Source organism: Molossus molossus, unplaced genomic scaffold (assembly GCF_014108415.1).
Source record: "Molossus molossus isolate mMolMol1 unplaced genomic scaffold, mMolMol1.p scaffold_m16_p_14, whole genome shotgun sequence".
NCBI lineage: Eukaryota > Metazoa > Chordata > Mammalia > Chiroptera > Molossidae > Molossus > Molossus molossus.
Genome location: NW_023425349.1, coordinates 5,166,399 through 5,191,684, shown reverse-complemented (window position 1 = coordinate 5,191,684; position 25,286 = coordinate 5,166,399). Strand labels below are relative to the sequence as shown.

The 25,286-nt window shown below is 60.0% G+C and overlaps 1 protein-coding gene across 1 annotated transcript in view; it reads left to right on the top strand.

The window, feature by feature from the left end:
* Positions 1-25,286, top strand: part of HMCN2 (hemicentin 2) — a 143,752-nt gene that overhangs the window by 110,011 nt on the left and 8,455 nt on the right. The window contains exons 67-87 of the mRNA XM_036261616.1: positions 2,484-2,581; positions 3,011-3,277; positions 3,760-3,950; positions 4,367-4,448; positions 4,534-4,670; positions 5,239-5,380; positions 5,456-5,600; positions 6,336-6,463; positions 7,063-7,219; positions 8,013-8,134; positions 8,931-9,095; positions 10,127-10,234; positions 10,538-10,672; positions 11,042-11,176; positions 12,095-12,285; positions 13,128-13,341; positions 14,128-14,262; positions 15,243-15,427; positions 16,844-16,925; positions 20,248-20,517; positions 23,934-24,083. Of these exons, the coding sequence (XP_036117509.1) occupies positions 2,484-2,581; positions 3,011-3,277; positions 3,760-3,950; positions 4,367-4,448; positions 4,534-4,670; positions 5,239-5,380; positions 5,456-5,600; positions 6,336-6,463; positions 7,063-7,219; positions 8,013-8,134; positions 8,931-9,095; positions 10,127-10,234; positions 10,538-10,672; positions 11,042-11,176; positions 12,095-12,285; positions 13,128-13,341; positions 14,128-14,262; positions 15,243-15,427; positions 16,844-16,925; positions 20,248-20,517; positions 23,934-24,083 (3,239 nt within the window). The remainder of the gene's footprint in view (positions 1-2,483; positions 2,582-3,010; positions 3,278-3,759; positions 3,951-4,366; positions 4,449-4,533; positions 4,671-5,238; positions 5,381-5,455; positions 5,601-6,335; positions 6,464-7,062; positions 7,220-8,012; positions 8,135-8,930; positions 9,096-10,126; positions 10,235-10,537; positions 10,673-11,041; positions 11,177-12,094; positions 12,286-13,127; positions 13,342-14,127; positions 14,263-15,242; positions 15,428-16,843; positions 16,926-20,247; positions 20,518-23,933; positions 24,084-25,286) is intronic.

Genomic DNA, 25,286 nt, shown 5'->3' with positions numbered 1-25,286 from the left:
TCCTCTGGGACGGCTCCTCCGGCCCTGATTTAAGGCGGCTTCAGTGCTATGATGGGGAAGTGAGAGGACCCACCCCCAGATGAAACTCCAGAGAGGAAAGGGGCCCTCTCACAGCCCAGTGTGGGAGGCACGGATGCAGGGGATGATACCTGGTTTTACCCGACTCAGCCTGGCCTGGGGGGAGCAAATCAGGGGGGGCTTCCCGGAAGAAGGTACAGGAGCACAGTCCTCACGCATTCAGTTTACGGGCGCTTAGTGTTCCAGGCATAGCCCTGAACACCAAGACAGAGCAGTGAGCAAGGTCAAGCTCCTGCCCCTGTGGCTTTGGGGAGGGAGGGGTGGAACATAAACAGATATAAAAATGAAACCTCACGCCCTGGCCAGTTTGGCTCAGCGGTTAGAGCGTCGGCCTGCGGTCCCGAGAGACCCGGGTTCGGTTCCCGCTAAGGGCACGTACCTCGGTTGCAGTTTGTCCCCGGCCCTGGTGGGTTGTGCAGGTGGCAGCCACTCGATGTGTCCCTTTCACATCGATGTTTCTCTCTCTCTCTCTGTTCCTCTCTCTCCCTCCCACTCTACCTGAACAAAGAATGGAAAAATGTCCTCGGGTGAGGATAAAAAAAAAAAAATGAAACCTCACAAGGGATATGCACTCTAAAAAAGAAAGTGAGGTGTGGGGAGGGGAGGTGGTAGTAGAGGGTGAGATTCTAGGGTGGTCAGTGACAGGCACTCGGATAACGTGACCCGTGAGCAGATCAAAGGAAGTGAGAGGCAAGACGAGTGGATTCCGGGGGCAGAGCGTCCACACAGGGAGCAGCACGTGCCTGTGCATTCAAGGAACAGGCTGGGGGCGGCCTGGGGGGTCAGAGGGCATAGGCAGGGCCTCGCTTTCCTGAGGAGCAGTGGAATGCCCTGCAGGGTTTCAGCAGACCAGCACTGTGACGTGACTCACATTTTTTCCTGTTGTGGTAAAATGCACAAAACATAAAACATACCATTTTAAGTATATAATTAAGTATACAGTTTTAACCTTTTATTTATTTATTTTTTCTTTATTGACTTTGAGAGAGAGAGAGAGATGGGAACATCGATGAGAGAGAACATGGATTGGCCACCCCCCACTGGGGATCGAGCCCACAACCTGGGCATGTGCCCTGACCAGGAATCGAACCGGCAACCTCTTGGTGCATGGGTCGACGCCCAACCCCTGAGCCACACCAGCCGGGCCAACCATTTTTAAGTGTAGAGTGGCATTGAGCACATTCACATGATTGTATAACTATCACCTCCATCCATCTCCAGAACTCTCTCATCTTTCCAACTACAACCCTGGCCCGTGAAACACTCACTCCCGTCCCCTCCCCCAGCCCCTGGCACCCGCGTCTACTTCCTGTCTGTGCATTTGTCTCCTCTCGGGCCCTCACGTGAGAGGAGTCGTACAGTATCTGCCCCTTGTGTCTGGCTCATTTCACTCAGCATCGTGGGCCACCCACGTCGTAGCTGGTGTCATGATTTCCTTCCTCCCTAAGGCTGAGTAACAGTCCACGGAGTGGCTGGACCTCTCCGCCACCTGTCCGTGGACACCTGGCCGGCTTCTACCTTTGGCTATTGTGAACAATTCTGCCACGAACACGGGTGGACACATAGCTTTCTGAGTCTTTGCTTTCAATTCTTTTGGGTTATGACTTGGGCTTTAGACAGGCCTTCTGGCTGTTGTATGGACAACAGACTGGGGTCAGGGACAGGGCAAGGAGGGCAGCCGGGGGCTACGGCAGCCATCCAGGTGAGTCACAAGGTGGCCTGGACCGGAGCCATGTGGTGGAGGCAGCAGACATGAGAGACGGGCTTTCATCTGGGAACAGGGGAGGCTGGGGTCCCTGTTTCCCGAGGGGGTGCACTGTGGGAGGGGCCGGCTGAGGGGAGAGACCCGAGTTCTGTCTGAAGTCAGGTGTGAGAGGTTCTCAGACACTGGGCGCGACGGCAGCCAGGTGTTCGTGGAGATGGGTGTGGGGGTGTCGGCAGGTAGGCGATGCTGGGAGGACGGTGGCCTGCACCCCGCAGTGCTCTGGCGGTAGCAAAGGGTCACTGGGACCGTTGACAGGAGCAGTTGGTGGGGCAGTGGTTGAGGTGACAGAGGGTTCGAGAGAAACTGTGGGACAGACAGTGGAGACCACTCTGGTGAGCCCTGAAGGCAAGGAGGAATTGTCTAGAAGCATGGTGGGCGGGCAGACTGTTCTTGGACGGCAGCCCGGACAGGAAAGCAAGACCCCTGGCTGAGGATAAGCTGGACCCGAGAAGGTGGCAGGGCCGGCGCAGGGGGTCGGGGCTCTTTCTGGGGGTGCCGGGGAGCCAGAATAGGGGTGTTCAAGCTGCGTCTCAGATCAGCCCTCTCGGTCGGCAAGCCCGTGGGAGGCCGGGTGGAAGCGGGCGGACCTCTTCCACTGAGCTCCCCTCGCTCTGCCCTCTGCCTTCCCTCGAGGGTTCAGGATCGCCCCGGTGCAGGTGGCAGACTCCGGCACCTTCAGCTGCGTGGCCGCAAGCCCAGCCGGCGTGGCCGACAGAAACTTCACCCTGCAAGTGCACGGTAGGGACGCGGACAAGCCGGCCCCCGGCCTTCGGGTGTAAGGATCACGGCCCTGGGAGCAAACACGGCCGCTCAGTCGGACTGGTTCGTCTCACGAGTAGCCCTTGGACACTGGTGTGCCAGGGCTTTGCCAGGCAGTGGGGCACAGGAGTGAGCAGAGGTCCCCTGCCCCCGGAGGTCAGTGCAGGACAGAGCTCTGTAGAGGGATCATCACAATTCCAGGTGCCTGGTGCTACTTAGGACGGCGCTGTGGGAGCACAGAGAGGGCACTTCGCCTGGCCTCCGGGCTTCAGGGAGGGCTTCCTGGAGGAGGTGAGGTCGAAGTGGAGGATTGGAGATGAGAAGGAATTGTCCAGGAACAAAGGTCCAGGGGCGAGGGCCACCTGGCATGGAATGAAATGACTCATGCCCGCTCTTTTGCCCGCATAGTGCCCCCCGTCCTGGAGCCGGCAGAGTTGCAGAATCACGTGGCGGTGGTCCGTGGCTCCTCGGTGGTCCTCCCCTGTGAAGCCCGGGGCCACCCTCTGCCCCTAGTATCGTGGATGAAGGACGGGGAGCCCTTGTTTGCCCAGAGCCTCGAACAGGGGACCGGCCTGCAGCTGGAGAGAGCGGGAGCCGGGGACTCGGGGACCTACTCCTGCGTGGCCGCGAGCGAGGCGGGAGAAGCCAGGAGGCATTTCCGGCTGACGGTGATGGGTGGGTCGTCTGCCCCGGCGCCAGCTGCTCTGGGGAGATGCTGAGGGTTGTGAGGGCCCCAAAGGCCTGGCGCAGGGCTTGGGGAGGAGGCAGCTGGATGTTTCATTCTGGGGCTGTACTCCTCAGGCTTGTCCCCCAAACCACGTAAAGCAGGGACAAGAGCCACGGAAATCGTGGGACCAGAGTCCTAAGTCTCAAGCAAAGACTTCCCAAGGGTCGCCACGTAGTAGAACTACTTTTGTCAATTGCACCTTCTCCTCCATACTGTGTCCTTGCTGGTCTGGAGGCAGACATAATTGATCCAGGCAGAGGGGCCCTGGTTTCTCTTGTTTCACGACCCTCCCACACAACGCCACCTGCCTGTGTGTGACTGCTCTGTCTGCTGCAATGAACCCCAATGGGATGGGCCCCAGGGGGATGAACCTGCTCCCGCTGCTCTGACAGTGGCCCCCGCAGCTGACCCGGGGTGCAATGTTTTGTAGATCCCCCTCACATCGAGGACTCGGGCCAGGCTGCAGAGCTGTCGCTGACCCCTGGTGCCCCCTTGGAGCTTTACTGTGATGCCCGGGGCACCCCCTCACCCAACATCACCTGGCAGAAGGATGGGCAGGCCCTGAGTGGCCAGGAGGACGGCACAGGGCCTGGGCAGCTGCTCCGGGTGCAGGCTGTGAAGGTGCTGCTGTCTGGCCTGTGGGATGAGTCTGGGGGAGGGGAGAGTGGGGAACCCAGCAGCATCTGGCAAGGTTGGCCGAGCTCCTCCTCTGTGCGGGGTAAGGGTGTGGAGATGACCACCTGGGTCATGCCCTCAGGAGCTCCCAGCCAGGTCAGAGCCAAGGCTGATGCAGAAACCATATAACCAGAGGAGGGCTGGTGCAGTCAGGGGGGACTTCATGGAGGAGGCAGGCTTTTCCCTACCCTAAAGCAAGGGTGAGATGGAGAGAGAGAAGAAACATCCCAGAGAGGGGAATGGGTTGGTTGGAAAAGTGGGATGGCAGACTCAGCAGGGTCTTTGTTGTGAAGGAAAGAAACCAGGTCAGGAGGTGGGCAGGCTGGAGCCAGGGGCAGCTGCTAACCCTGCTCCCTCCCCAGGTGGGCGATGATGGGCTGTACACTTGCCTGGCCCAAAACCCTGCCGGTGAAGTTGAGAAGAGCTTCCGGGTCAGGGTTCAAGGTAGGGGTGACAGGTGGGCAGGAGAGGGAGGCAGAATGGGACCTGCAGGGGCGGGGCCGTGCTCATGCCTTCTCTGTGCCCCCAGCCCCTCCAAATGTTATTGGGCCCCGAGGCCCCCGCTCTGTGGTTGGCCTGGCCCCAGGGCAGCTGGTTCTGGAGTGCTCCGTGGAGGCGGATCCAGCCCCCGAGATTGAGTGGCACCGAGATGGCATCCTGCTGCAGGTGGGTGCCAGGCTGGGGACCCAGGGACACCTCCTCTGTCCCTCTCAGGCCCCAGACCCTGAGACTGGATCCAAGTGCTGCAGGCCAGCAGCTTGCATACCTGCCCTCCCCTGATTACTGTCACCCACATGGATGGGGACACTGAGGCGAGGCTGATTTGCCCGCACGGCTCCTGATGCATACCCACGTTCATTTTACTGTAACTTTGAGCTACACTTAGTGGCTGTGTGACCTGGGGCCAGTTACTGAGGTTCTCTGTGCTCACCCTGAAATGGGAGGTTTGCTGCTGGGGACCCAAGGATTGTCGATATGGCATAAGCGCCCTCTGCACCCTCCCTGGTGGGCGGAGCTCCGGGGCCAGCCCCCCCCCCTCCCGTTCCACCAGAGGAGCCTGCTTCCCAGGATGGGCCACAGCTGGGCATCAAATTGGGGCTGCAGGCCAGCCCGCCGTGGCAGAGGCCACTGCCCGGCCCCACTGGCTCCTTGGTCCTCCCTGGCTGGTGCCTGGCGACTGGCCTGGCCCAGCCCAGCACTGATGAGGGTCTCTCCACCCTGGGGGGCTCTACAGGCAGATGCCCACACCCAGTTCCCAGAGCAGGGCAGGTTCCTCCAGCTGCAGGCCCTGAGCACGGCCGACCGCGGCAACTACAGCTGCACCGCCCGCAACGCCGCGGGCAGCACCAGTGTGGACTTCCGCGTGGAGATCCACAGTGAGTGGACCGCCCCCATCCGCCCCCCCCAGGGCCATAACCTCCCAGAACCCACTCCCTCTCTCCCTCCTCCAGCCGTGCCCACCATCCAGCTGGGACCACCCACAGTGAACGCCTCGGTGAACCAGACAGCCCTGCTGCCCTGCCAGGCGGACGGGACCCCCCCGCCCCTCCTGAGCTGGCGGAAGGACGGGGCTCCCCTGGATCCTGGGAACCCCAGGTGAGAGTTGGAAGGAGAGGGTCTCAGCTACGTCTGCAAGTTATAAACAGAAAGCCACCTGGGCTGTTGAAGCAGAAGGTGACTTTATTATCAGGTCATGGGTCTTCTCAGAACTCAAGGATAGACACGCCTATTCGTCAAGAGCATCAAGAACCCTGGTAGCTGTTTCTGTCTGTCTGTCTGTCTGGTTTGGTCTTTGGTTGCTCATATATGTTTCTGTGTGTATGGGCTTAATGCCTCTCTCTCAGATCCATTTTCTATACCTTCTTTCTCAGAGGTGGCTCCCCCTGACCCCCAAGTTAGAGTCCTCAGTTTATACAACCTACAGAGCCTAGAGAGCTGTCTGGGAACCCCAGTTCCAAATTCCCAGGGCAAGGATTTCCATTGGCCCAGCCTGAGTGATGTGCTCCTCCTCAGTCCAATCGCTGTGGCTGGGGGCAGGGCTACACAGAACAGACATGGCCATTGGGAAGGGGTAGTTCTCAGATCTAGGATCCATTCTCAGAAGGGTGGGGGTGCCCCTGCCTACTGACTCTTGGGGAGAGACTGGGCCCAGGAGGGAGCAGGAGGCCCGAAACAGCCTCTCTTGCCTTTTCTGATGCTGGGTCGGGGCCCAAGGCCGTGGCCCTGCCGACCTCAGCCGCACAGGTGCCGGACTCCTGAGTTAGCACCCTCGTGCTGGGAGGGTCTTGCTGACGGACTGGTCTCCATGGTAACCCCTCCCTCTGGGTCTAGGTTGCAGGTTCTGCCCGAGGGTTCCCTGAGGATCCAGCCAGTCCTTGCCCAGGACGCTGGCCACTACTTCTGCCTGGCATCCAACTCTGCGGGCTCCGATCGGCAAGGCCGTGACCTCCGGGTCTTCGGTAGGTAGACAGGGAAGGTGTGTTGTTTGCGTTCAGCATCCACCTCGTATCTGGATCAAGTCCTGCTCAGTTTCGGGGTCATTCTAGCTATCAGGAGCCTACAGCAATGGTCTCCAAATGTTTTTGACCACGAAGCCCATTAGTGAGAAATTTTTAGCATCATGCTCAAAAGATGCATGTTTATTTTTATGAATGTATTACATAGACTCCCTACTGTGCTAGTGTGTGGAGTGTGGGATAAAACACACTCATGTGAAACACTCGAAAGGGCGAGACTCGGGGTCACTGGACCAGGCACTCTGATCCACTTTGGTCACTCCTCCGTCACCTGGTGGAGCCGGTGCTGCTGGGCCCTGGCCTTGGGGGCCAGTGGGGGTTGCAACAGCCGCAGTGGCCTCATTCCAGGACAGGTAGTTAGGGGTTCCAGCTCCAGGGTGAGCAAAGGCCCCATTACCCAACCTTTGGGAGCCCATTGGGAGATCCCCAAGGGGAGTTTCTCCTGACTCCTCTCCTGCTTCCTTTGGTGGGTTGAAGTGGGGGCCGCACCCCCGGCCTCCCCCACCCTACACGCTGTCTCCTGACCACTGCTCTCTCCCCAGAGCCTCCCGCCATCGCCCCCAGCCCCTCCAACCTCACCCTGACGGCTCACACCCCCGCCTCACTGCCCTGCGAGGCCAGCGGCTCCCCCAAGCCCCTGGTGGTCTGGTGGAAGGATGGACAGAAGCTGGACTTCCGCCTGCTGCAGGGCGCCTACCGGTACTGAGCGGTCCTTCTGGGAGCATCCGAAGCCACGGGGGGGGGGGGGGTGAGCAGGCCCACTCACAGAGGGCGACCCAGGTCAGGAACAGGGTGGGATCATGCTCCAGGCTCAGCAAAGCTGTCACCAGAACTGGTGTCCCGGCCTCGGGGGTCAGGAGGGGCTTCACACTGTGTCTGGCTGGGGTGGGGCACTTGAGACACACAGCCACACAGAGGACACATGGCCTTGAAACCATGGCAGCCACTGTTTAGAAACAGTTTCGGAAGCCCAAGTTCATGCTGGCGGAGCAGACCCAGGGCCCCGGCCGGAGCCTTGGTCTCCCCGCTTTTCAAATGTAGCTGCTCCTGACACGGTCCGGGAGTGGGAAGGGGTCAGCTCCCCCGCTGACCCGCCGGTCAGAGGCGGTCCTCGTGGGCTTTCCGCTACAGCAGGTGCCCAGCAGCCCGCGGTCTGACCGGGGAGCTGGGGCGGTTGCTGCTGCAGAAGTATCACCGAGGGGGACGCAGGAACATGCAAGGCTGTGGAGGAACCGGGATGAAAATGAAAATCGCCCCAAACTACACCTTTGTAGGTGCAAGCTTCTAAGAGAAATTTCTAGTGTCAGGGCTGGGGGCCAGATACAGGAAAGGAAAGTCGTCACGAGACACCTTGCTACACACACACACGTGCACACGCACACACACGCACCTTCCAGATGCCCAGGGCAGGGCAGCCATGCTTGCTGATCTCAAGTCAGCCAGGCCAGTCACTTGGCAGCCAACCACCTGTCTGTCTGTCTGTCCGTGCCAGGGTCCTGCCCTCCAACGCCCTGCTCCTCACAGCCCCCGGCCCGCAGGACTCTGCCCAGTTTGAGTGTGTGGTGAGCAACGAGGTGGGCGAGGCCCGCAGGCTGTACCAGGTGACCGTCCTTGGTGAGTTGGGGCGGGGGCAGAGCAGGAAGCTGGGATGGGGCGTGGCCTCCTCTCCCGGGTGCTCCCTTCACCTGCAGAGCCTGGAGCTGCTGCTTCTCCGCCTCCTGTGCTGCGTGGACCCCCTCCTCCAGGAGGCCCTCTCTGATCCTGCCCTACCCACCCGACGTACCCGAGCTCCCGCACAGTCCCTGGCATGTGCAAGCTCACAGGAGAGACCTCTCCCAATACAGAGTGTTCTCACCCCAAATCTGACCTTGTCACCACCTTGGTTACAATCCCTCTCTCTACTGCCCACTGTCCTCAGAATAGAATGCAAGGTGTCACCTGGGCCGACAAGGTCCCCTGTGGGCCGGCTCCACTGACCCTCCCCAGGTCCAGCTCACCGGGCGGCCTGCCTCACTCTGGGACCCAGTCTGCCATGTAGCTTTTTGCTCCTCATCCCTGGGACTTGGCACATGCTGTTCCCTTCCCCCTCCCCCCTTGCCCTGGCCAGCACCTGCCTCTTCAGATCTCAGGTTGAGTGCACGTCCCCTGCTCTGAGCTGCCACCAGCTCCCAGCCCCCTGGGGTGCCTGGCTGAGGACTTTACAGAAAGCAGTTCAGAGCTAACCCCGCGCCCAGCGAACTTATTTCCTGCGTGAGCGACCGTGGCTTCTCTCTGCTGCCCCGCCTCCCTGGCCTTCATCACTAATGTCACATGGGTCTCAGTCGGTGTTTATGGCTTTCATCCACCTGGCCGTCCCGGTGTGCTCCCCAGTGGACCTCGGCAGGGTCTTACATCTGCCCTTGTGTGACAGTGCCCCCCACCATTGCTGACGACCAGACGGACTTCACTGTGACCAAGATGGCGCCCGTGGTCCTCACGTGCCACAGCAGGGGCATGCCAGCCCCGGTGGTGTCCTGGAGCAAGGCAGGCACCCCCCTGGGGGTGCGGGGGAGTGGCTACCGCGTCTCACCTTCGGGTAAGTGAGGGGCACAGGGGACTGGGCAGAGGGTATGAAGGCAGCCCACTGGGGCCTGTGGCAGAGCAAGTTGCAGGTTCAGCCTGGCTCTGCCCTTCGCTTGCTGTGTGACCTGGGAGAAACCGCTTGCCCTCTCTGGGCCTCAGCAGCCTGTTCCAGGCACTCGGGTGTTGCCATCCTTCAGTGGGTCCCTGATGCCAGTTGGCAAATCGGTGTTGCTTCATGGCAACGTGAGAAAACCAATAACTGAGATTGTTCCTGCAGCCAGCTCATCTCATTCGATTGTCCTTCGCGCAGAAACTCTGCTTCTCTTGACATTTCTCTCTCGCACGAAATGAAGGTGATTGCAGAGGGTGGCGTTTAAGACGTCTCTGTTTATCACAATGAAGGCTGGCGTCTTTATGGGGACTCAAATGGGATGCGTTTGTCGGTTAGTTAGTGAAACCCTACGGTCTGAGGACCACTGGCCGGGTCTGCGGCTTTCAAACTCCCTCTCCCAAAGCAATAGAAGCCTCTGGCGAGTGGGGAGCCCACGTGGAATAGCTGAGGTTTCTCGTGGGACTGGGCCTGGGTGAGAGCTGGGTCCCCCCCCCCCCCCAGCAGGCTCTCGCTCCTCGGAAGACGGTGTAGAATCCGCCTCCCTTCATGGCTCAGCTGCAGCCTGTGGTCTTGGAAGGCTAAGCGGCGCTTTAAGGACCCACAGCCGAAGGAGGGAGGACAGGGGAGAGGCGACCTTTGGGGCCCGGGGGACTCCAGGTGGGCCAGGGCAGCCAGGCGGGGCAGTGGCAGATCCTGGAACGTCACAGCCAGCAGGGTCTGGAGACCGTCCTGTCTGATCCCTCATCGCACATGGGGAAACTGAGGACCGGAGAGTGGAGGGGACTTGCCCACAGTTTCGCTCTGCGCGGGGAGGCAGGCTGAGTGGCCTGGACCAGAGGCTCGGTCAGGGGTGTGTGAGACGGGCTGGCTCCATGACTGAGGACTTCTGTCTCTAGTGCCCTCCCCCTGCTTCACGCTGCACCCCCCTACAGGTGCCCTGGAGATCGGGATGGCCCTCCCCATCCACGCTGGCCGCTACACCTGCACCGCCCGAAACCCCGCAGGCGTGGCCCACAAGCACGTGTTCCTGACCGTGCAAGGTAGGGTGGCCAGGCCCTCAGCCCAGACAGCTGTGGCCCTGGGGCAGGGGAGCAGGTAAAGAGCTGGAGGCAGGTGGGGCTGGGAGGGAGGCGAGGACCAGGTTCCGGAGGCCCAGACCTGCCTATGACCTCACTCCCTGATGGGGCTCGGGGAGAAATCAGCCCATCTGTGTCTTCCATACCAAAGTTTCCAGAAGCTCCTGTTCTTTCCGAAATCCTCTCTCTCCAGTGCTCAGAGGCCCCTGGGTGGAGGGGTCTGGGGGTGAGGTGTCCCCAGAGACCTGCGACCCTGCTCCTTTGCAGCCTCTCCCGTGGTGAAGCCCTTGCCCAGCGTGGTTCGGGCCTTGGTGGAGGAGGAGGTGCTGCTGCCTTGCACGGCCCTGGGCACCCCCCGGCCGAGCATCGTCTGGCAGAAGGAGGGGTTCAGCATCCCTGCAAGTGAGTCTCCACTAAGACCAGCACCAGAGGGAGGAGGGCAGAATGGCCTGGGGTCCCCCTTCCTCCCCAGGGACCTCTGCAGACCGAAGGCCCAGACAGCCCCTGCCCCCCTCACCTCCTGCCCTCCTGCTCCATTCCCCACCCCAGATTCTACCTGAGCACCTGATGGCTGGGTCGGGAGGTCAGAGAAGGGGCAGCTGGCTGGGCTCTGGGTCCAGCTTCCACGCTCACTCCGCCCTGCCCCCCCCCCCCATCACCTGGTGACCACAGTGAGCTGCTGCCTAATCTGACAGAACAGCCCAAGCCACCCTCCTGCCCTCCTCAGGGGTACTGCGATCCCAGCCCCCAGTTTTCTCCCACCCAACATAGGAGGGAATACCCAGGTCCTACTCAACGGGCAGCTGCGGATCATCCGTGCCAGCCCAGAGGATGCCGGGAACTACTTTTGCATCGCTCAGAACAGTGCAGGCAGCGCCGTGGGCAAAACTCGGCTGGTGGTGCAAGGTGGGCCCAGGAAGGGGCCGCGGCGGACCTGTGAGCTGGGGGCGGGGGCTCCCAGCAGCCTCTCCCTTCTGTGCGGGCTCTGAGCCCGGGTGGGGTGTGTCCCCGCGTCTCCCCCTACCCACTGCATGAAGGAATTGGGAGAAAGTGCTGTGCCCAGGACTGACTTCAGATAATAACATTGGTCCCCTCGGGCTCCCCTAGCCCCTCATGGGACACAATCTCATCATCCCCGCATGCATTTTGGCTTTCCTGGAGCAATAGTCACTTCTGTCCCGTCCCCTGCACAAACACACAGTGAAACGCATCCTTTCCCTGGTTGGACCAGTCGCGGTCTCCGAAGTTAAAGGAGACGTCACTGGCCCCAAGTCTGCAAGGTGTCCCGAGATCCTCAGTGCGGGCCAGGCCTGCTCTGGAGGGTGTCTCCGTGGCTGTCCCTGTGGGCGGCTGTGTACAGCTGGGGTGGGACTTTGGCTCCACGCCCCCTCCAGCCTCCTTGTCCAGTGTACTCCTCTTCCCTGTGCCTTGAGCATCGCTGCTGGTCACCGGAGTCCCAGGCTCCAAGCCTGCACAGCCAGTGACCGGCACTGTGCCCATCAGAGCACCTCCCCAGAGGGAAGCGCATGGGCTTTGTGGTCTGGAGGCTGCCCGACAGAGGGGATCTGTGCCCACGTGGAGCCTGGTCAGGAAGCTTTAGTCCTTGTGTGTGTGCGAGTGTGTGTATACGCGCTTGTGCACATGTGTGTCATGAGGTCGCCTTGTCACAGCTCTTCAACAAACTCAAGAGTCCACACCATGGGCAATGGGCAATGCCGGGGGAGTTGGCAGAGGTAGCACAGGGGTGCAGGAAGGGGCTGAGGGGCAGGAGCAGCCCACCCTGGCCCAGCCCCAGCCCCCGAGTTGACCTTCCTGTCCCCACAGCCCCTCCTGTGATCGAGACGGGCCTCCCCGACCTGTCCGCCACCGCAGGCTCCCACGCCCTCTTGCCCTGCTCCGCCAGGGGCAGCCCCGAGCCCGCCATCACCTGGGAAAAGGACGGCCAGCCCGTGTCTGGAGCTGAGGGCAAGTTCAGCATCCAGCCCTCGGGGGAGCTGCTGGTGAAGAACTCGGAGGTGAGACCGGCCAGCGCACGGAGGGGTCACGGTGACGCGGGGAGCAGGAAGCCTCTGCTGAGCACCCCGTTTGCCCGCTGTGTGCTGCGCTGTGCGGTCTTCGTCCAGGATCCCAGGAAATGGGTGTATCGTCCTCGAGTACAGAAGATGAACCTGAGCTCAGTGAACCCAGAGTTCCCAGGACACGCTGTTCCCACACGGAACCAACACTTGCACCTGGACCTCCCTGACCAGCTCCCGGGGGAGGGAGGGGACCCCGACTGGGGCGGGGTATAGTGATGGCTCTGTGTCCACAAACTGCGCCTGGTTGTTCCTAGCCCCATGTTGATGCTGACCTGAGCCAGGGCCATGGGGGGAACCCCACCCTCCTCCCCCATCGGCACTTGGCGGATCCTGTAATTAGATAACGGCTGCTCTCCAGAGGGACGTGTGGCTGCTCCGTGGGCACGCCTAGAGGGGTCAGGGCGCCTCAGACCCGCCGCACGGGAGGCTGGGTAGCCGGTGGGGAGCGAGTGCACCAGCCCTGCTGCCTGCACGCGGAGTGTTTCCTCTCCGAGAAGTGTCCTCGGGGATGGTGTGAGCGTGGGCGAGCTGGTACAGGGCACGTACGAGCCAGAGCCCGGCACGTAGCAGGTGCCCGGTAGATGGAAACCGTTACGGTGGCGTGGCCCGGGCTTGGAGCTGCGGAGCCACAGGAAGCCGTGAGGCGCAGTGCTGCTAGCTGAGTGACCTTGGGCAATCACTCCTCTCTGGGTTGGATGCTCCTTGGGAACCGTGGGCAGTGGCTCCTGGGGGCAGTCTGGCCGAGGCAGTCCTCAGGCTGACCCCTCCTTTGCCCACAGAGCCAGGATGCTGGGACCTATACCTGCACAGCCGAGAACCCTGTGGGCCGCGCCCGCCGCCGTGTGCACCTCACCATCCTGGCGCTGCCCGTCTTCACCACCCTGCCTGGGGACCGCAGCCTGCACCTCGGGGACAGGCTGTGGCTTCGTTGTGTGGCCCGAGGCAGCCCTACCCCCCGCATTGGCTGGACTGTGAACGACCGGCCAATCACAGGTCTGGGCCTGCTGTGGGCCTGGTGGACAGACACTGGGAGCCTGGGAGGTGGAGGAGGGAGAGCAGGTGGAGAGGAAGAGGGTGTCATCAGTGCTGTGGGTCCTGGGTCTCCAGACTTGGCCCTGTGCAGGGGGATGGGGCAAGCCCATGTTTGGCCATTTGTACAGTCTCATATCAGACTGGCAAGAAGCTGCCTGCAAAACACGCGTGACCCTGGAGACCTCGGGGCCAGGAGAGGGGCCTGTGCTCCAGTCCAGCGCTGCAGCGCCCACCGTGGGCCCCTCAGCAAACCTCTTCCGGAGGGCTCTGTCTGCCCACCGGGGCCCCTCAGCAAACCTCTTCCGGAGGGCTCTGTCTGCCCCAGGTGGTGTGAGGGAGGCATGGGGCCTGAAGGCCACACAGCAGGTGCTCGGTAAACAGCTGCCGAATTGCTAAAATGCGAAAAGCCACACAAAAGGGTATTTTCAGGCCCCCCTAGACCCGTGAGAAGGCTTTATCCCACCACTTCCTGGGGAGGGAACCTCGAATGGGGATAGCGGGCGGGGGGTCCTGAGGGCGGGACAGTTTACTGCAGCAGGCGCGTGTTAACGGCCCCCAAAGACCTACCCTAGACCACTCATCCGACTCAGTGTGGACCCGAAAATGGGGAAAGGCTGGGTCTTCAACCATGTTGTTCCCGGAGTCAGGCGTCCAGCAGGGAGAGGGCCCCCTGTTTTCTGTGGATTCGGGGCAGGGGTCCCTGACACCCGGGCTCAGAGCCCCCTGGGATGTCTTCCTCCGCCGCAGAGGGCGTGTCCGAGCAGGACGGGGGCAGCACGCTGCAGAGGGTGGCGGTCACCAGGGAGGACAGCGGGACCTACGTCTGCTGGGCGGAGAACAGAGTGGGCCGCGTGCAGGCGGTCAGCTTCGTCCACGTGAAGGGTAAGCTGTGCGCCGTGGCTTTTCACGCAAGACCTGCCGAACTCCACCTGTTGGTGTTTTTGGAAAATCTATGAAGCCAGCTTCCTGATCTCTGAGCTTGTAGTTCTCTACCCTGTCTGTACGTGAGGGTCCCCTGGGACTTTATAAACTACTGCGGCCCGGAGCCAGGCGCCCTGGGCTGCGGCCCCAGCGTCCGTAGTTGTCAGTCTCCCCAGACAACCTGGCTGCAGGTAGCACTGAGGTCTCACCGATCAACGGGATCCCTCTCAGCTGGCCAGTCCAGTGTGGGAGGCAGGCATGGGGGCCAGGCACTCTGGCAGAAAATGCAGGAAGCTTGCCAGCCAGCCCCTCCCTGTTGTCCCCTGCTCGGCCAGGAGCGGCACAGTGACCCTTGCTGACACCATGAGTTCACTTGCTCAGCTTCAGGGTGGATAGCATGGGGCTTGAGGGGGGCAGCCGGAGGCCCCAGGGCAGCTGCAGCTGGGGGTAGAGTCGCCTCGGGAAACCAGGGAGGGTGGAAACCGGTACCGCCACCCACGAGTGGTTTCCGATGTGAGTGAAACGAGGACCAGGGAGGTCTCCGTGTCGCTGTGGGCAGCAGGGGTGTCCTAAGGATCACCCGGTCCTCGTTTTCCAAGTCCCCAGCAGGTACTCTGCAGCTGGGTAATTTGCCCATGAGAGCGGGGTAGGACACTCATGACATGTTCCAGCCTGCACCCGTCTCAGACATCACTAATCAATCACAGCACTACCCCACTCAGCTTCGAATCCTTCTCAGCGGTGTTCCTGGCAGCCGCTGCCAGCCTGCTCCACTTGCCCCGTGCCATGGAGGCTGTTTGCCATCCCTGATGCGTTGACTGTACACAGCCGTGCTGGGCCAGCCCCTGGCGTCTGGGGACAGGCCTTGGGGGACAGGATGATGGGAGGCTGAGCCTGAAGGGAACTTCCTTTCTGACCCCTTGTCTGATGTGACTGTGCAGAGGCTCCTGTCCTACAAGGGGAGGCCTTCTCCTACCTGGTGGAACCTGTGGGAGGCAGCGTCCGACTGGACTGCGTGGTCCGTGGAGACCCGGCGCCTGCCGTCCGCTGGATCAAAGATGGCCTTCCCCTGCGGGGCGGCCCGCACCAGCTGCAGAATGGCTCGCTCGCCATCCACAGGACAGAGGCGAGGAGGGGCTGGACTTTGGGCGGGGCATCTGGGACAGCCCTGGGCTTCTTCCGATTGCTCAGAAGGGGTCTTTAGGTTGGCACCGCCCTCTACAGTCCGCAAAGCTTTCCTGCCCGTTATGGGGAGACTCTCCTCCCACTAACGAGGGTGACCGCCAGCCAGAACTTGACTTCTCTGTGCCTCAGCTACACCCCCCATTCGATGGGGCTAACGATCATTTCTCCCTCGTAGCTTTACAGTCCGAAATCAGTGAGATGCCCCATACCAGGTATTTAGGACTGACAAGCCCATGGGGCAGGGTAGACAGGTCAGAGTGCCCCATTTCACAGAGGGAGATACTGAGGCTCAGAGAGGCCCAAACCAGTGAGTACCCAGCTCTCCTGACTCCTACTCCTTGCTGTTGCCTTGGCACCAGGCAGCCCACTCACCTCCCCTTCTGTGTCCCGAGTCCCATGGCCATGCAGAAATCAACAGTTCGGTCCTGTCGAGCTCATCTTAGGGGTCCTTGATCCTTCCCACTGGGGAGCCTGTCCTTGGACAGGGATAGTCGTGGGACTGGTTCTAACCGCGGTCCAGTGACGGCAGTGTAATGCTGGCCGCCGGGACCTGAGTATGTACCGTGCACCAGGCGCTGGATGACCGTGGTTTCCTTTGGTGCTGCAACAATCCCAGCAGTGGTTGTCCCATTTTAGAGATGGGGAAACTGAGGCTCCAGAAACATGGTGATGTCTAGCGATGGCTTCAGTGTGGTTAACAGTGGAGCCAAGATTGGGTCCCCTATTGGTCTGACCCCCAAATCTACACTCTTAACTGCATGCGTGCTGCCCCGACGGTCCCTTGGGAGCGGCTCCTGGGTTGTCCCCTCTGGGCATGGACAGTGGCCTCAGGCCACCCCAGCTCCATCTCATGACAGTGCTGCCACTCAGAAGTGCGTTCATCACTGTCCAGGGGCGCGGGGAGCCTGTGAGAACAGCTTCCCTGCCGCTGACTTGGGGAAATGCTGCCAACCACCTCCCCTCGGAGACTGGCACCCGGGCCCAGTAAGAGCCCCGAGAAAGCCTGCCGCGCAGACCCCTGTTGTCTAACTCTGTTCCCACACCTCCTCCACCACGGACCGCTTTTCTCCAGCAATCCCCGGGCACGCACCGAGAAGTGGGAGTGCTGCCCCCGCCCCGGCTCCAGGTGGAAGGGGCTGGATTCTCATGGGGTGTCTAATGACAAGTGGCCTTGAAGGCCCCCCTAATGCGTCACTGTGAGCAGTCCACCAGCCCCGGGCTGCTTCAGGCTCTAGGCTCCTCCTCGGGCAGAGGGTCTTGCTCCAGGCACCCCTTTCCGTGCCCAGCTGTCCCAGGCTGCCCCTGCCCCCTCATCCTCCTCTCCTGAACACCACGTCCCGTCGTGTGCCACCTGCAGATGGACGACGCGGGGCGGTACCGGTGCCTGGCGGAGAATGCGATGGGCGCGGTGGAGAAAGTGGTGGTCCTCCTGCTGCAGAGTGAGTCTCGGCCGCCCTTCGGGCCCTGTGGGGACAGCGAAGTGGGCGTGCAGGGGCAGCCGTGCCGCGGCTGTGGCTGGCGTGGGCCGGGCTGTCCCATAGGAAGGAGGGCCGAGACGCAGGGCCGGGGACTCGGAATTCTTTACAAACACGTATGCAGAACACACCGTTGAAGTCTGTGGCATGTTCCCCACAGTAAGGAGTCAGGGTTGGGGCTAACAGCCAGGCCTGCAGGGGGCCGTTTGTGCAAAACTCAAAACTCTCATCAAGCTCATAGTGACAGCCCCTGGATTTGTCAGGCGGCTTATAGCTCACAGAACACGGTCTGAGCCTCAGAGTGACCCAAAATGTCACAGGAGACATAAACCTACAAATTCAAGAAGCTGAGCAAAACTCAAACAGGGTCAACTCAGAGAAGGTGCACCCACATGCACCAGTTTTGGGGTGATCGGGAAAGGCCTTTCAGAATAGGTGGCATTTAAGTTAAGATCCAAACGATGAGAAGGAGGCATCCATGTGGCAATCTGGGGGAAATCGTTTAAGCAGAAAGAATGGCATGTGCAAAGGCCCTGAGGCAGGAATCAGCCATACTTCCTTCAATCCTGGTGGTTAAGAGAGCAGGTCCTGGACTCCAGTTCACTTGCGATTGTTACTGGCTCAGCCATCTGCTCTGTAACCCTGGGCAAATCATTGAATTTCTCTGTAGTACTTAGATTTTCTTTAAAACAAGGGTCATAATAGAACCGGCATTATAAGTAGTTATGAGGCTTAACTGAAATAATGCATGTAAAGCACCGTGCCTGGCAGATGATAAGTGATCAATAAATGCCATCTATTACAACTATACTTTTATTCAAATTTTTGATATTAAGATTTGATTTCAGACCACTTTGTTGAGTTACAATTGGCATTTTTTAAAAAACTTGAGGCAATTTTCAAGTCATCCAGGGCCCCCTCATCTCCAGGACCACCTCCTTCAAGTTTCTGCCCTTGATGTCTTCACCCAGGGTCACAGCCTGAGGCCCGCAGAGGAGCAATTTCCCATTTGCTTCCGACCAGTTCCGCCCCTTCCCGGCTAACACCCAGGTCTCTCAGAGTCTGCTCCCAGCCCCTGCTGCAAACTGAGTCAGCCCTTCGTGACAGCAAAGCTGTGGTCTTCACGCCAGCCCCCACCCCCCCAACACAACTGCTGTGCTGACCAGGGAGCAACTGCGAAGGCCCCCCACTTCCACTGTGCTGACCCAAAGTTCTAGAGGCTTTTCCTGGAGAAGCGATTCTCAGTTTGTTGCATCGTTGTTTGGGAGACTGCACACGCAGTTACTTTGTGTATTCCACTGTGGCTTAGTCTCCCGTCTGGGGCAGTTTAGGACAGTGCCGGGTGACATCCTCATGCGTGTCTGGAGTGGATATGCAGAGACGTTTCTGTTAGGGCAGTGACCCCGAAGGGGCGTTGCGGGGTCACACGGAGCACATGTGTTCAGCTCCAGGAGACACTGCCTGTGGTCGGCTGATAAACGGCCCCTGAAGACAGGCCCGTGTCCAGATCTCCAGGACCTGTGAATGCTGTCCTGTGTGGAAAAAGGACTCTGTTCAATGTGGTTAAGGATCTTGCAATGAGGGGGTATCTCGGATAGTCTTGGTGGGCCCTAAGCACCTTTGCTAGTGTTCTTAAGAGAGGCCGAGGGAGATGGGGTGGATATGAAGATGAAACAGAGAATGGAGTGATGTAGCATCAAGCCACCGTATGCTAGAAGCCACGGGAGGCTGGAAGCCTCGGGATACTGGGAGCCACGGACACCAAAAGCCACGGGATACCAGAAGCCACGAGGTGCTAGAAGCCTCGGACGCCAGAAGCCTCAGGGTACTAGCAGCCGAAGGAGGCACGGAACGGATTATGCCCCGCGGCCTCTGCAGTTAGCCCCCCGCGGCCTCTGCAGTTAGCCCCCCGCGGCCTCTGCAGTTAGCCCCCCCTCCCCGGCCTCTGCAGTTAGCCCCCCGCGGCCTCTGCAGTTAGCCCCCCGCGGCCTCTGCAGTTAGCCCCCCGCGGCCTCTGCAGTTAGCCCCCCGGCCTCTGCAGTTAGCCCCCCCCTCCCCGGCCTCTGCAGTTAGCCCCCCGCGGCCTCTGCAGTTAGCCCCCCCCCGGCCTCTGCAGTTAGCCCCCCGCGGCCTCTGCAGTTAGCCCCCCGCGGCCTCTGCAGTTAGCCCCCCCGGCCTCTGCAGTTAGCCCCCCGCGGCCTCTGCAGTTAGCCCCCCGCGGCCTCTGCAGTTAGCCCCCCCCCGGCCTCTGCAGTTAGCCCCCCGGCCTCTGCAGTTAGCCCCCCGCGGCCTCTGCAGTTAGCCCCCCGGCCTCTGCAGTTAGCCCCCCGGCCTCTGCAGTTCGCTCCCCGGCCTCTGCAGTTAGCCCCCCGGCCTCTGCAGTTAGCCCCCCGGCCTCTGCAGTTCACCCCCCGGCCTCTGCAGTTAGCCCCCCGGCCTCTGCAGTTCGCTCCCCGGCCTCTGCAGTTAGCCCCCCGGCCTCTGCAGTTAGCCCCCCGGCCTCTGCAGTTCGCCCCCCGGCCTCTGCAGTTTGCCCTCTGACACTCTGACTGGGACCTCTGCCTCCAGAGCGTCCAGGCACCCGGTCTGTGGCCATTTGCAGCAGCCCCAGGGGCACCGGCACACTGGGCACCGGTTGGCACCATGTGGTTCCGATCCCACTTCCTCCCACCATGTGTGAGCTCCGCCTGCCCACGTCCTCGCCAGCAGGGGCCGTGCCCTGTGTCCACTGTGGCCATTCTGGAGGCCCGTGGTGCACGTGGGCGGGAATGACCATCTCTCAGAGGAGAAAACGAGCGTCATGGAGTGACTTGGTGAGAGACACTCACCAGTGACAGAGACGCGTCTGCCCAATTCATGGGGCACCGAGCAGAGGCGGTGCTGGCAAGTGTCGTCCTTTTATTAGAAACACCCAGAATGTCCTGTAATGGGGACGTGGCTAAGCAAGTCATGGTGGATCCCAGCAACGCAACACCACGTAGCAACTAAAAATGAATATTTAACGACATGAAGTTAGTCCTGATCTATACTGGAGTGAGAGAGAGAGAGAGAAGGGGGGGGGGGAGGAAGAAGGGAGGGAGGAAGGAAATATCGAGCTATGGTCGTGTTCTTGCCAGGAAACAGTATCTAGAAGGAAGCACAGGAACAGTCACTGCCGGGAGGATCATATGCGATTCTCTTTATTCCTTTCAGTCTTTGTGTCTCTATTCTGTTGAAAGGAATGTGCATCACTTGAATACCTAAAAGTAATAAAATGTTCCTAAAAACTGCCCTGGGCCTCCCACAGGTGCCCCGGTGTTCCAGGTGGCGCCCCAGGATGTGACAGCGAGATCCGGGGATCGCGTGGCGCTGCGGTGCCAGGCCACTGGAGAGCCGGAGCCCACGGTGCAGTGGCTGCGTGCGGGCCAGCCCTTGCGGGCCAGCCGGCGGCTGCGGACCCTGCCGGATGGGAGCCTGTGGCTGGAGCGGGTGGAGATGAGGGACACGGGCGAGTACGAGTGTGTTGCTCACAACCTCCTGGGCTCCGCCACGGCCCGAGCTTTCCTGGCGGTGAGAGGTACGAGGCGCCCCTGCCCAGACCGTGGGCAGAGGCAGATCTCCTGCAAAATGGGGATCTGTGTGTGGTTTGGGGGGACCTGGCCCACTGCCCTGCTAGCTCCCCGACTCTTCTATTTGCTGAGAATCATGAACGTTGAATGGGCCGGCTGGGAGGGCCCCTGGGGCACCTTGTCCACCTGCCCTGTGCAGTCCGGGCACGGAGGCTCTGAGATGCCCAGTGTTTGCAGCTCGTGTTGGCCCGGGCACTCGGGCTCTTCTCGCTCACCTGGCACAATCTGTGCCCTCTCTTTGGACACCTCACAGCCCGGTGGAGCAGGCAGAGTGAAACGAGGGCCCCCGTGGGGCTGCCGTGAGGTCTGTGAGTCCGTGCGTGTCCCCAGCTCCACCTGGCCCGGGGGTGCTCGGTAACCGCTGCTGCTCCCCGTGACACCCACCCCTGCCGTCTCGGTCCCCCGTCAGCATCCTGTCCCGTGGGTCAGCCCAGACTTTCAGGCTGAGCAAACGACCGTCCTGAGAAGCCATAAAATGACCCAGGCTGACGGACAGAAAGTCCCCGAGTAGCAGTTCTGGGCCGCTGCTATTTCTGTAACTACTCCCTGTTTGTGGCTGTGTCTCCATCCTGTCCGTGGCAGACGTCACCCATCTGTCACCGCACACAGCCTCAGCTTCCTTCTCCACAGAGCCCTTTTCCAGGCGCCACCCCAGGGCGACTTGCGCCGGGACTTGCCCCTGGGGACCCACTGCCGACCAAGTGGGACCCTTTCTGGCCGCTGGCTCCCTTGCAGGCAGGGTTGAAGCACCGTACCACGCGCAAGACTCAGGGGTTCTCTGACCCCACGCGTGGGGCACCCTCAGGCCTGAGAAGACCGTCCCTTCTATTCAGAGCATGGTCCCGATTCCTACCCCTCCTGCTGAAAAGCCCCCAGCCCAGACCCATGCTGCGGTGTGCGCTTCCCGTGGCTGCCACCACAAAGCGCGCAGACCGGGGGGCTTCGGCAGAAGGGTGTTGTCTCCAACTTCCGGAGGCTGGGGAGCGAAGGGCGAGGTGTCGGCAGGGCTGGATTCTTCTGCGGCTGGGACACAGGGTCGTTGCTCCTCCCAGCGTCTGGGGGTTTGACAGAAAGGCCTGGCACTCCTCGGCCTGGAGAAGCACCGCCCACCTCTGCCTCGTGTTCCGTGGCGTTCCCCTGGCACATGCGTGTACCCAAGCATCCCCCTTTCTTAAGGTCACTGGTCACATTAGGTTAGGGCTCACCCCAATGACCTCATATGAACTTGTTAGCTCTGTACAGACCCAATCTTCAAATAAGGTCACTTTCTGGGGTCGGTTAGGACTCTAGCATAGAGTCCCCCTTTTCAGGGGGACACAATTCACCCTATGTGGCCTCCTTTTCTTTTTTTTCCCTTTATTGATTTTACAGAGAAAGGAAATGAGATGGAGAGAGAGATAGAAACATCGATGAGAGAGAACACTGATGGGCCTCCTCCTGCACGCCCCCCACAGGGGATCGGGCCCACAACCTGGGCATGTGCCGTGACCAGGAATTGAACTGGTGACCTCTTGGTGCATGAGCCAACACTCAACCACTGAGCCACACCGGCCAGATACCTTCTTCCCTTTTTAACGAAAATATATCTTGTTTTTTTACTTCATATATGTTGATTGTAAAAAGGCCAGATAATTTAGAAGAATCTGTGAAGAAAAAGTAATTATCAGTCATCTCTCATAATTTATGACCAGTAGTAGCTTTGGCAATGATTATTTGGGGTATATCTTCCTACACTTTTTTCTCAGAGTGTAGAGAGAGAGACTTTTTCTGTGTTACAAATGAGACCAAATATACAGGTGGTCTTTGCCACCTGCCACAGTTACTTACTTTATTGCAAACATTCTGTGACAATATACCCAGTTCACAGCTTCTTAATGGTCATTTCATAGGGACTTTTATAAACTTCATTGCAGTGGGCTTTGTTAAATAAGCAACAGGTGTTTTTTGTTTTGTTTTTTCCAGTTTCCCCGCCAAAAATCACACTGTGGCACACATCTTGTGTGTGGCCCGAGTATTTCTACAGGATAAATGCCTTCAAGGGTCGTTGCCAGGTCAAAGTTATGCAAACGTTTTGAGGTCCCCTTTCTAGAGACTTGTCTTTTCTCCCTGCTTTCCCTTCCATTCTGGGGGGCCCATCTGGCGGCTGAGTCACCCCATGTCTGAGGAAGGTGACAGTGGCTTGTCATTTCTGGCCTCCAAGTCCCTTCTCCCTTTTAAAGTCGCCACCCTGGCCGGTTTGGCTCAGCGGTTAGAGCATCAGCCCGCGGACCAAAGAGTCACGGGTTTGATTCCGGTCAAGGGCACGTACCTCGGTTGCAGTTTGGTCCCCAGCCCTGGTCGGGGTCATATGGGAGGCAACCAACCAATGTGTCTTTCTCACATTGATGTTTCTCTCTCTCTCCCTCCCTCCCACTCTATTGAAAATAAGCGGACAAATACCCTCGGGTGAGGATTTAAAAAAATAACATAAAAAGTTGCCCAGGGCCAATCTACTGCCATCTTCTCTGCAGCTCCCAATGTCTTCCTCATCCCCTCATTACGAGGCCAAGGGGAGGTTCGTGGCCTTTTCTGTCGTCCCCCCCCCCCAAACTCCAGAGCAGACGATATTGACAAGAGACATCCCAGACGGGCATCACCTCTCATCAAGCCCCAGCTACAGGCTGCCCGAAACGGCACTGCTTCCTGGACTCCGAATTAACCAGCCCCCAAATGTACCCAATTAGGGTCCTGGCGGTTCTGTTTTATGTTATATTTTTTCTAAAGATCGGGGGCAATTGGCTGCTGATTTCCCCTGAGAGCTGGTGAGCGCGGAGGCAGGCTCGCATCTGTCTCTCGCCCCCTGGAATGCCATCTGTCCAAAGGAGACAGCTGGCCCATTAGCCAGGAAGCACCCCCCTGTGCCCACGCCATCCATCTGATTAGTGCGGAAGAGCATCTGCCTGCAGACAGCCTGGCGGCTCCTCCAAGTCAAGCCCCCCAGCCGGGCCAGCTGCAGGGCAGCGGGACCTGGGGCCACTGTTGGAATGGGGGACATTCAGGTGGTGGCATGCAGCTCCTGGCGTGGCGCCCTGGGTCCTCCAGCATGCCAACAGGTTTGGGGTACATCTTTGGTCCCACCCCCTCATTTGATAGACAAGCCAACTCGAGTGTGGCTTGGGGGCCTGACGAGCCCAGGTTTCCAAGAAGGTGATGGTGGAACCAGAACTAGAAGCGGGTACCATCACGCATCAGCTGGGTGCCCTTGGGCAAGTTACTTCAGCTCCCTGAACCTCGGGTCACTCCTTCGGGAAATAGGCAGCAGTACCTGCTTATACTGAGGGCACAGAGGTGAACAGTGTCCCTGCCGTCTCTTCTTTCCTCCCAGGGGAGCCCCGGGGGGGCCGGGGCAGCATGGTCGGCGTGATCAATGGCCAGGAATTCGGCGTGGCCACCCTCAACGCCAGTGTGCAGCAGGAGGCACGCTCTGGGGTCACCACCTTCCGGAGCAGCATCGGCCACATCCCTGCGAGTGTGGGTAAGTCCGTGCTGAGCCCGGAGGAGGCAGAGCCTGCGTTCCGAGGCTGCCCTGGGCCTGGTTCCCGGAGGAAATTCTGCCCCTCTAAGAGCTGCGTCCAAGCCAAAGTGGATTTAGGTGGGGCCACCTCCTCCCCACCGTGCACCCCCTAATCAAACCAAACGACTGCATTGGAAAGCAGACCACGCCCAGCCGGAGTGGCTCGGTTGGTTGGAGCGTCGTCCCTCGCACCTGAGGGCTGCCGGTTCGATCCCAGGTCAGGGCAGGTACAGGAGGCAGCACAGATACTCCTCTCACATGGCTGTCTGCCGCCCTCTCTCAGCCTGTCCGCGGGTGAGGATTAAAATGTATGTGAAGGCAGGCAGACCGAGAGCGTGTGAAATGGTCAGGCGATGTGAGTGCAAGTCAGCTGATGAACGTGAAACCACTGACGGCTGCAGGAAGTGTCCTTCACTGATAGAAAAGCGAAGGTGTCACCCATAACGATCGGGCAGGAAGGGACATGAGGGAGAGACATGGACAGTAAAATTAGCCACAAGGTCCGGAGAACCAAGAAATGCCCAGTTGCAGACAGATTCATGAAACAGTGTGTCCTAAGCATATAGAACATTCTGGAGGGAGGCTGCAGACCCTGACCCCTCGCCCTTCCCAGGACACCCTGCGTCCGCTCGTGGGGTCCAGAGCAGGAGCAGAGCTGACCGGGTCTTGCTAACAGCAGCTGCTCCCAGGCTGCTCCTGAGGACAGGCCTGTGTGGCTAGCACGGGGACTTCGGCTGGGGCGCGGGTCCCTGGGAGCTGGCTGTCAGCGGAGTGAATCACCTGAGATGCTGCCCAGATGTGGCTGCCTCCTCCCGCTGCAGGAGCAGGAGCTGAGGAGAAGCATCGGCCCACGCACGGGGGCCAGGCCGTGGTAGTGGAAACAGGCACCCAGAGGTTGAGAAGCTTGGCTCCCATGCACAGGGCCAAGCTGACTCCGGTGAACATCGGTCCTCAAGCATCTCTGTCCTGAGAGCCCGAAGTTGAGCCAAGAAGCTTGACAAGGGTCAGGACCCCCCTAGTCCGAGGCCCCACCAAGAGGGGAGCTGGGCATCGTACAAAGGTCTGAAAATCCATGTCCAGGGAAACGTTTGGCTCTTTTTTCGAAGTCAGTGGTTTAGAACAACCCTCCCTCTCCCAGGCTTTTCTGGAAGGTGTCTGCAAGGT